The 10,512-nt window shown below is 47.3% G+C and overlaps 2 protein-coding genes across 2 annotated transcripts in view; both read left to right on the top strand.

Moving 5' to 3' along the window:
- The window catches only part of PRDM12 (PR/SET domain 12), a 15,570-nt gene extending 15,095 nt beyond the window's left edge, over positions 1 to 475 (top strand). The window contains exon 6 of the mRNA XM_012808207.1: positions 434 to 475. Coding sequence (XP_012663661.1) covers positions 434 to 475 — 42 coding nt within the window. The remainder of the gene's footprint in view (positions 1 to 433) is intronic.
- An 8,688-nt stretch (positions 476 to 9,163) lies between these two features.
- EXOSC2 (exosome component 2) overlaps positions 9,164 to 10,512 on the top strand; it is an 11,653-nt gene continuing 10,304 nt past the window's right edge. The window contains exon 1 of the mRNA XM_003794896.3: positions 9,164 to 9,311. Within this exon, the coding sequence (XP_003794944.1) occupies positions 9,190 to 9,311 (122 nt within the window). The 5' untranslated portion in view covers positions 9,164 to 9,189. The remainder of the gene's footprint in view (positions 9,312 to 10,512) is intronic.

Here is a 10,512-nt window from a genome sequence, read left to right as displayed (position 1 = left end):
GACCCCCAGGCACACGCTCTGCGCCCCGTTTCACAGATGAGGACACTGAGGTGCGACGTCCCTTTCCCAGGCCAGTCGGTAGGTGCGGCTGCTCGGCTGCCTCCCTTTAGGTGGGGCGGTCTCATACCCGGCCTCACCCCGGAGTCTCCCTCCTCCTATAGAGCCTGTCTCCAGGTCGGCATCCCTCGCACAGATAGCAGGAGAAGGGACTGATAGTCTTCGAGGGCCCTCAGTGGGGGCAAGGGAGCTCTCCGTACTTTGGAAGGGCAGGGGCGGACCTTCAATCCCAGTGCGGTCTGAGCGCGGGGGAGAAGGGTAGGGAGGAGACGCCTCCTCCTCTTCCTGCCCATTGGCACTGGTGTCCAGAAGTGTCCCAAGTCAAGGACACAATCTCGACAGTTGGAAACTATTGAGTTCCAGGGGCAGCTGCAAGAGTCCTGCGCTTCCTAGGCCCTTCCTTCCTTTGTGGGGCTGAATGAGGCACGAACGCTTTGCAGTGTGCCAGGCAGGCTGAGAGTGGAGGCATAACGGAAATCCACTATAGGATCCCGAGCGAGATCCTGACCCTCTGTGGGCCTCAATTTTCCTATTTGTAAAGTAGGGAGTGGACCAGTGATCCCTCCTCTTCAGCTCTGACATCATGTTTGGGAAGGAGCGGGTTCCCCCAACTCCTTCCGACACACACACTCCAGCAAGAAGAGGGCAAGACTGGAACTGCTGCCCGGGATGCCAGGTTGGCTTCTCTGCGCGGAAAGCACTTCCGAGCTGTGCCCAATCCCCGGGGTTCGCCTCGCCTGCCCTCACTTCCCAGGCCGCAGCCCGTTTCCCCAAGCTGCGGCCGTGAGCGCCCTCTAGTGTCGCTTCTCACACCTTGCAGTTATTTACCAGAATTCCCGTAGGGTGTTTTGTAAAATAAACTATAATAATATTAATGAAAAATATAAAATGTATAGAGTTTTCAAGAAACTGTGTTCTCCTTCAAGAAAATGGTCACTTTAACTTTGTAAATATTTATCTAAAATGATTTACGAAACCGTGATATATATTATTTGACTGTATATGTACAACTGTAAATACATTTGTACCTCTCTTGTATTCTAAAATAAAATTACTTGGAACATTTATTGTTTAGCATCTGAATGGTGGATATTTTTTCCTGCAGGAGAAGGATATATGGAAATTGCTCAGAAGTTGGAAAGGGGACAGTAAGAGTTGTTCTACTTACTGATGTTAAAATCCACTGTTGTTGTTCTGGGTGGTGCCTGTGGCTCAGGGAGTAGGGTGCTGGTCCCGTATACTGAGGGTGGCGGGTTCGAAACCAGCCCCAGCCAAAACTGCAACAACAAAATAAAATAAAAATAAAAAAATAAAATCCACTATTGTACCCTCTGAAAGGGAAAATTCTATCACAATTGGGATTTCAGATCCCAGAGAGACAGACTGCTGTGAAAAGCACATGCAAATCTCAAAAGGGCTGGGTGGCTTTCTCCTGCTTTTTGGCAATGCACTTTGTTACTTCTGCAATATCTTCACTTTTTTCCATTTTCACAGCCTACTTGCAGGGTTCAGTGGGGGTGGGCCAATGCGACCACCAAATGCCCTCCCAATACCTAGAATTTCCAAGTGGTCTGGGCACCCATTTCCAGACCCTGCTCACAAGATGGAAGAGGAGGAAGGCCATCAAGGTGAAGCCAGGGAGCTTCCCAGTCCCTACAGGGCCAAACTGGGCTTTCCTCTGCATGACCTCACTCTGGGAAGAGTGAGTTTATACCTGTGCTCCAGCATGTGCCAGCATGAGAATATCACCCTTCTACCCAGTGGTGCATGCACACACATTTATACACCCACACCTGCAGACACCCAAGAATTCACACTTGTATACACAGGGCATCCCCATTTGGAACTTCAGGTGTGTACTCCCAAAGACAAATACCTTGGAGGATTTGTCTGCTGTCCTGGCAGATGGAGATGTGGTTGAGATGTATGTATATCTGATGAGTTCAATAGAGCCAGTAGGGGAAGTCACCCCCGGTTCTCCACCTCCTCCCAACCCTTGCCTTTCCTTAGATAGCTCACCATCTGGCTCCCAGTGTTTCCAGTGGCCCTTGCGTTACCTCCTCCCATGGCAGCCCCCACCCAGGTCTTGGGTTCCTATGACCAAAGCTTATGAGTCCTAAGTCCCATTCCCTCTGGATGCCAACGGGTTGAACCTCCAGCAAGTGATTCTGGCTTCTGGAAGAAGAGCCTGCAGGAGTCAGACTTCAGAGAAGTCAGTGGGGCCCTTGAATAAACATCTAAATTGCTCTCGTTTCAGTCAGCAGGTCACAGGGCCCATTACCCTGGCTCCAGAACCCAACTGGTGGCAGCCATCTGTAACTGCAGACGAGGTGACTCAGGTTTGGGCACTGACCTGCTTACGTAGCAGTGTGCTGCCCTGCGTGTGCCTGGCACTGGGACACAAAGATGAGCAGATGTGAATTTGTGAATCGTGGTTCTTAGGAATTTGCACACTGGAGGGAGGCCTGACACTGAAAAGCCTAACCTTTTGGCTTGGCACTTGTAGCACAGTGGTTATGGCGCCAGCCACATGCACTGAGGTTGGCAGGTTTGAACCCAGCCCAGCTCAGCTAAATAACAATGACAGCTGCAACAACAACAAAAACAAAAAATAGCTTGGCATTGTGACAAGTACCTGTAGTCCCAGCTACCTGGGAGGCTGAGGCAAGAGAATCGCTTAAGCCCAAGGGTTTGAGGTTGCTGTGAGCTGTGATTTGACAGCACTCTACAATTGAGACTCTGTTTCAAAAAAAGAAAAGCCTAAACTTTTACTTTGCTTGCATTTCCATAAGAGGTCTCAAGCCCTTCTCCTGAGAGTGTAGTTTCACTGCAGACAAAGGCATGCAGACACAGTCTCAGGAATCTTCTGTGGGCCAGCCCTGGGCTTAGGGGTTTAAATATTCCAGGAATCATCCCCACAAACTCACAAGCTGATACTTCCCTGCCCCCTCATCATGCACTTTTAATTAACATCCATCTGAAGAATGAGAAAACTGAGGCATAGAAAGAGTCCATCATGGCTCAGCGCCTGTGGCTCAAGTGGCTAAGGTGCCAGCCACATACACCAGAACTGATGGGTTCGAATCTGGTCCGGGCCTGCCAAACTGACAACTACAACCAAAAAATAGCTGGGCATTGTGGCTGACACCTGTAGTCCCAGCTACTTGAGAGGCTGAGGCAAGAGAATTACTTAAGCCCAGGAGTTGGAGATTGCTGTGAGCTGTGATACTAGGGCACTCTACCCCTCAGGGCAATAGCTTGAGGCTCTGTCTCAAAAGAAAAAAAAAAAAAAAGGATAACAGGGGCCCCTATCACTGGCACAGAAATGACTGTCAGAAAGAAGGAACTTTGTTATACTCACAGTTTCCTAAAAGTAGGAGGCAGGGCACACAGGGAGGCACAGGGATGGGTCAGGAGGTCAAAGGAGTGAGAAGAAACTGAGTGAGAGTGTTTATTGTGGTTTCCATGTGAAGGGATGGGTAAGGCAGGGTGGCCAGTTTAAGACTGGTTAGTTTAATTCACTTCTCAATGCTCTGGGGCACAGGGGTTGTACCTGGTTGTCTAATACCCAGCTCTGGGGTGATCAGGGCAGGTGGATAGTTGCCTAAAGTGTAAGAAGCCCCAACAGGTGAGGGTGTGGGCTCTGAATTGGGTGGTTTGCATTTGAAAGACCTCCTCCTGGGTGAGCTGTTCACCATCTCTAGAATTGGTTAACCCTGGCTTGAGCAGACAGTCCCTCCAGGGTAAGCAAGGCCCCAGACCTCAAAGTATCAGAGTACAGAATCAGAGACACGGCTGATAGCAGGGCCTCTACGTATCAAGCCCAGTTCTAGCAGCCAGGCAGTGAACGTAACAGAATCTGGGTATTTGTGGGGCTCAGATCCTGTGGGGAAGATAGATAATGAGCAAACAAAAAACCAAAACCAAATAGGTATTTTATAAATAGATCTTATTTTTTTTCTTTTTAAAATTGTTTTTTAGGCTCGGTGCCTGTAGCTCAGCAGCTAGGGCACCAGCCACATACACTAGAGCTAGTGGATTCAAACTCAATCCCAGCCTGCCTAATAACAATGACAACTACAACCAAAAAATAGCCGGGGGTGCCGGCCCCATATTCCGAGGGTTGAGAGTTCAAACCCAGCCCCGGCCAAACTGCAACAAAAAAATAGCTGAGTGTTGTGGCAGGTGCCTGTAGTCCCAGCTACTTGGGAGGCTGAGGCAAGAGCTTAAGTTCAAGAGCTTGAGGTTGCTGTGTGCCGTGACACCGCGACACTCTACCAAAAAGAAATAATAATAATTAAAAAATAAATAAATAAGGGCAGCCCCTGTGGCTCCGTGGGTAGGGGACCAGCCCCATGTACCGAGGGTGGTGGGTTTGAGCCTGGCTCCAGCCAAACTGCAACAGAAAAACAGCCGGGCGTTGTAGTGAGTGCCTGTAGTCCTAGCTACTCAGGAGGCTGAGGTAAGAGAATCGCCTAAGCCCAAGGAGTTGGAGGCTGCTGTGATCTGTGATGCCACAGCACTCTACTGAGGGCTAATAAGTGAAATTCTGCCTCTAAATAAATAAATAAATAAATAAGGGTGGTGTCTGTGGCTGAAAGGAATAGGGCGCTGGCCCCATATGCCAGAGGTGATGGGTTCAAACCTAGCCCCGGCTAAAAACTGCAAATAAATAAATAAATAAATAAATAAAATTATTTTAAAATAAAATTGTTTTTTAAAATTTCAGATTGAGGGGGTGCCTGTGGCTCAAGGGAGTAGGGCACTGGCCCCGTATATCGGAGGTGGTGGATTCAAACCCAGCCCTGGCCCAAAACTGCAAAATAAAATAAAACAAAATAATAAAATTTCAGATTAGGGTGAGCACCTGTAGTTCAGTGGCTAGGGCACCAGCCACATATACTGGAGCTGGCGGGTTTGAATCCAGCCCAGGCCTGCCAAACAACAATGACAACTACAACCAAAAAATAGCCGGGCATTGTGGTGGGCACCTGTAGTCCCAGCTACTTCGGAGTCTAAGGCAAGAGAATTGCTCAAGCCCAGGAGTTGGAGGCTGCTGTGAGCAGCAATGCCACAGCACTCTACCAAGGGCGACAAAGTGAGATTCTGTCTCAAAAAAAAAAAAAAAATATATATATATATATATATATCTCTTAGCTTCCAGCCCTGTTTTCTGTCTGGGCAGTGGGTGTCCAATTTGGCATCTGCAGTACACCATGCATATTATCCATGTCTTGAGCCAGGCCTGCTATCCCCCTATTGGGCAGCTGAGGACAGAGATGTGGTGACTCACCCTGTTACAGACCATATGCAGGTGAAGTGGCAGTACATGCTAAACTGTAAGCTCCATGAGGGCAAGGCTCTTTGTTTTGTTCTCTTATGTGTCCCAAGTACTCGGGACAATATCTAGCACATAATAGGTATTCAATAAATATTTGGTGAATTAAAGAAAAAAAGTGAGGAGGATGGTGCCTATGGTTCAGTAAGTAGGGTGCTGGCCCCATATACCAAGGGTGGCGGGTTCAAACCCAGCCTGGCCAAACTGCAACAACAACAACAACAAAATAGCCAGGCGTTGTGAAGCACGCCTGTAGTCCCAGCTACTTGGGAGGCTGAGGCAAGAGAATCACCTAAGCCCAAGAGCTGGAGATTGCTGTGAACTATGACTCCACGGCACTCTACTGAGGGTGACAAAGTAAGACTCGGTCTCTAAAGAAAAAAAAAGTGAGGAATAGGCTGGGTGCAGTAACTCACACCTGTAATCCTAGCACTCTGTGAGGTCAAGGTGGGTAGACTGTATGAGTTCAGGAGTTTGAGACCAGCCTGAGCAAGAATGGGATCACTTATCTATTAAAAATAGAAAAAACTAGCTGGGCATGGTGGCAAGTACCTGTGGTCCCAGGTACTTGGGAGGCTGAAGCAGGAGAATTGCCCAAGCCCAGGAGTTTGAAGTTGCTCTGAGCTACAATGCCATGGCACACTAGCTAGAGCAACAGAGTGAGACTCTGTCTCAAAATAAATAAATAAATATAAAAAAATTAAAGAATTGAGGAATAAATAATGATGCTGTAAACTACTTGGGAAATGTTTAGTAAACGGTGCAGGCACTGGGCTAGGACATATACAGTTGGAACAAACATTGACCTTGTGGCATTTGCTATGTGAATTCTAGTCCTTTTTTGGCCTCAGTTTTCTCCTCTATAAATGCCAACCTTGTGATGGGCTTATGAATGTAAGTGCTATGGCAATGGCTGGGGTTAAGGCTGTGTCCAGGCCTCCTGGGATGAAACTGGGTGATGCCCCCTTGGTCTAGGGACTCTCTACCGGCCTTGCTCCGTACTCCTTGGACTATCTTAGTTAAAAGGACACCATCGCCCTCTTATGGCTGCAGCCCCACTCAACAACTGGGCTGTTATTTGCAATTTTTTGGTTCTAGCCAGGCAAAGAGGCCAAAGGCCTGGCCTGCCCACTTCCCTATGACCTATGGGGCACCAGCATTTATGCTATCACTGCCTGGAAGGGTCGATGTTCTTGACAAGTGTAGTCATCAGCCTTGCTCAAGTGAAAGAAATGCTCTCTTTCTGAAGATTTATAAAACAGTTGGCCTGATGGATCTTCAGAAGGCAGTGGACTTAATTTATTGACCACAACATGAGTGAATGATGCAAATTACCTCCTTTAATCCTCTTCAGAGGCTCTCTGCATGGAGAATTATCATTTCCAGTTCCCTCAGGTTGAAACAGTTTGCTGTGAATGTAAGGGAAACGCTCCCATTAAACAGAGCCATAAAAAAGGCCTTATAGTAAGGTGCCCAGATTTTAATATTGGTAAAGCGGGACACCATGGGGGGGGCGCGGTTCTTAATTCAAAATTTGGTCTATAGGGAGCAACAAAAATTTTCATAGAATGAAAAAACAGTATTGTAATATATATGTTTTTAATTTCAACATAAGTACAATTTACAAATATAATACATTAAAAAAATTATGTATAGGGCGGTGCCTGTGGCTCAAAGGAGTAGGGCAGGAGGGGAGTAGGGAATTTACATTTAGCCTTTTCATTTCCAAATGAATTTACATTAACCTCTTCATTCCCAAATGGAGTTACATTAACCTTTTCAGCAGCCGAAAACCATATATTCCATATATTCCCTTCCCATTGTCCCGCAGTTCCCTAGCTTGTCATGCAGTCTTTCCAAAAATCGAGACTTTTTTAAAACTCCGAGGGACGCGGGACAAATTGTTCAAAAGTGGGACTGTCCCACCAAAAGCGGACGTCTGGTCACCTTACCTTATAGACATCTCTCTACCCGCCAGTGCCCAGCACACAGAGAGCACTCAAGTGGCTGTAAGAGCAAAGGCAAGTGAAGATCTTCATACTATGAGTCCATTTGCCTCCCCACAAACTATTCCTATCTTCCAAGGTTTGATCTGTTTTCTTAGATGGTTTTTCCTCTCTCTCTCTTTTTTCAAAAGAAATGTTAGCGTTAGATAATTGCCTCAGAAAGCCCCCTCCCACCTCAAAAGCCCCTTCCTACCCTTAAAGTTACAACTCCTCCCCTAACACAGGGAGTGGCCCGCTTGCCTCATCACCCTGTTCCTATTTCCCACTGCCTCCCCTATGGCTCTTTCTGCCAGAGCAATAACTCCTTATTGGTTATCTCACCAGCCCCTCACCATTCTGAGATTTCCCTATATAAGGGTTCGTGTCTGCTCCCTTCTTTCTATTCCCCGCGCCCTTTTTCTCTACTCTCTCTTCTCTTCCCCTCTCTCCTTATCTTTCTCCCGTCTTTTCTCTCCTCCTTGGTGCTGCTCTGCAGCCTCCCCTCCCCCACCAATAAAGACCTTTCGTACAAACCTCCGTGGTCTGTGAGATCTCTGCCACTCGAAGTACCTCTCTTTCAGTTAGAGTAAGTCAGCTCACCCCAAAGAGGTCTTTACTAAAGAATACAACCAACTGAGTATTATCTGGAACACTATTTAGGGGTGCAGAAGCACCCACAACTCTGCAGCAATGTAGAATGTGTCACAGCAATGTGTCCTGGGCTACTAGAATAGGGTGACCAGACGTCCCGCTTTTGGCGGGACAGTCCTGCTTTTTAACAATTTGTCCCGCAGCGTTTTAAAAAAGTCTCGAATTTGGGAAAGAATGCAGGAAGGGGCGGGAGAACAGGAAGGGAATATACAGTCTTCGGCTGCTATGTGGCTTTTTCGCCAGAATATGAGTTTCATATTATTTTTGTTAATTTTATAATGTTAAACTGTAATAATAACAAATAATTGTTGAGAAGTGATTATCGAGAACTGCTTATCAAAGTCTGCATTGTTGTCAGGCCCCGCCCCCCCGGCCATGTTGTCCCGCTTTACAAAAGTTAAAATCTGGTCACCCTATACTAGACCGGTCTGAAAAGGGGGTCTTCTCTCTGGTCCCTGTAGATCTCACCTCCAGATCCTTCTGAGCTGTCTCATACAAATCAGGTTTTAGCTGCTTACAGTTAGACAGAAACCCAGACTGTTCCTCAATTATCTCTAATTCTGGTGAACAAAAATTGGGATGATTAGTATGAGATATTTTTAGTAAAAAGTTACACAGTTTACGATGCCAGGTTTTTTTTTTTTTTTTTTTGAGACGGAGCCTCAAGCTATCCCCCTGGGTAGAGTGCTGTGGCATCACAGCTCACAGCAACCTCCAACTCCTGGGCTCAAGCGAGTCTCCTGCCTCAGTCTCCCAAGTAGCTGGGACCAAAGGCGCCCGCTACAACGCCTGGCTACTTTTTGGTTGCAGCCATCGTTGTTGTTTGGCGGCCCAGGCTGGATTCCAACTGCCAGCTCAGGTGTATGTGGCTGGCACCTTAGCCACTTGAGCCACAGGCGCCGAGCCACCAGGTATTTATTTATTTATTTATTTAATTGCATGGATTCTTTCTTGCCAATAGTAAACACGTCAACTCGGTTCCCTCCTTCCCTTCAGGTTAACCTAATGGTTGCCAATAGTCAACATGGCCGCCATGCTCTGCGCTCCGGGCCGCTGGTGCCCGGAAGCCCCGCCCCTCCGGGTGCGCCTGGGAATTGCGGAGCCGGATGTTGCCCCTTCCCGTATCGAGCTGCGCCTGCGCAAGCTATTGGCGCCAAGATGGCGATGGAGATGAGGCTTCCAGTAGCTCGGAAGCGGCTTAGCGAGAGTCTCGGGCGGGAGACTAAGAAACACCTAGTGGTGCCGGGGGACACGATCACTACGGACACCGGCTTCATGCGGTATGTGGGGACTTGGGAAACCCAGGGCCGCAGAGTGCGGCTGCAGGGCTCTCTGCACGCGGCCTGCTGGCCAGAAACCCGACTTTTGACTCCTTGCGTCTAACTCCCTGTGGTACCCAGGGCTCATGTCCTGAGCGTCCCAGTCGCCTAGATTACGAGCCTCGTGCTTTTTACTCCTCGCGTATTGGGTCCCCGTCTGCGTTTGTCTCAGTCCCTTAAAACTCTCCTGTCTTGACCTCCAGGGGACCTGATTTTTGGGTCTTCTTGAAGCCCACATCTTATAGCCTTTCTAGTTGGAGACCTGGAAAACGGGAGGGGTAGGAATAGGAGTTTCTTTCCAGTTTCCAGCTAAGGGGACAGTGGGTTTACCAGACGTAGTTTTCTTCTCCCTCAGCATCATCTCCCAGCTAGGGATTCGGTTTTGGAATCAATAACTGATTGGGCTTAGAGCAAACAGATGTACTGTGCTACATGCACCCAAATACACAATCTTTGATTCTAAGAGCACTGTAGTGTGTTGTAGTTGAGAGGGCAGGCTCTTGAGTCAGACACTCAAGGTTCCAATTCTGCCTCCACCGCATCTTATTAGCTATATTACCACTTCAATGTCAGTTTTTTTCTCATCTAAAAGATAGTTATGATAATGTTTAATAGGGTATTGAGAACTAAATGAGATAATAGTGTAAAAAAAGAAGCAAACCCTCCATTTTATCACGATCAGAGATAAAAACACTAGAGGTATTTCAACCCTTTTTTTGAACACAAGTACATGTACAAGAGGTACAGCATTTATAGTATTGCCTTTTAATCTCTTAGTTTATGATTACGGGAGCCTAGGAAATCTTCAGATTCATTCATGTTTTCAACATACATTCTGTGCATGGGGTATGACTGTGTTGGGGTATAACTGAACAAAATGAAGATCTCTGGTGGTGTTCTATCACCGAGAGACAGATGATAAATACAGCAAAGAAGTTACACAGAATGTTAGGCAATAAATGCAATGGGGAAATAAGTGGAATGTGGTTGGGAATATGGCGGGAATGAAAGCAATGGGGTACAATACTTTTCTTTTTTGTTTGTTTGTTTGTTTGTTTGTTTGTTTGTTTTGAGACAGAGCCTCAAGCTGTCCCCCTGGGCAGAGTGCCATGGCATTACAGCTCACAGCAACCTCCAATTCCTGGGCTCAAGCGAGTCTCCT

This window comes from Otolemur garnettii, unplaced genomic scaffold (genome assembly GCF_000181295.1).
Source record: "Otolemur garnettii isolate 467f Iridium unplaced genomic scaffold, OtoGar3 scaffold00087, whole genome shotgun sequence".
In the NCBI taxonomy this organism is placed as follows: Eukaryota; Metazoa; Chordata; class Mammalia; order Primates; family Galagidae; genus Otolemur; species Otolemur garnettii.
Note: the sequence above shows the minus strand (reverse complement) of the source record. Positions and strands in the feature narration are given on the sequence as shown.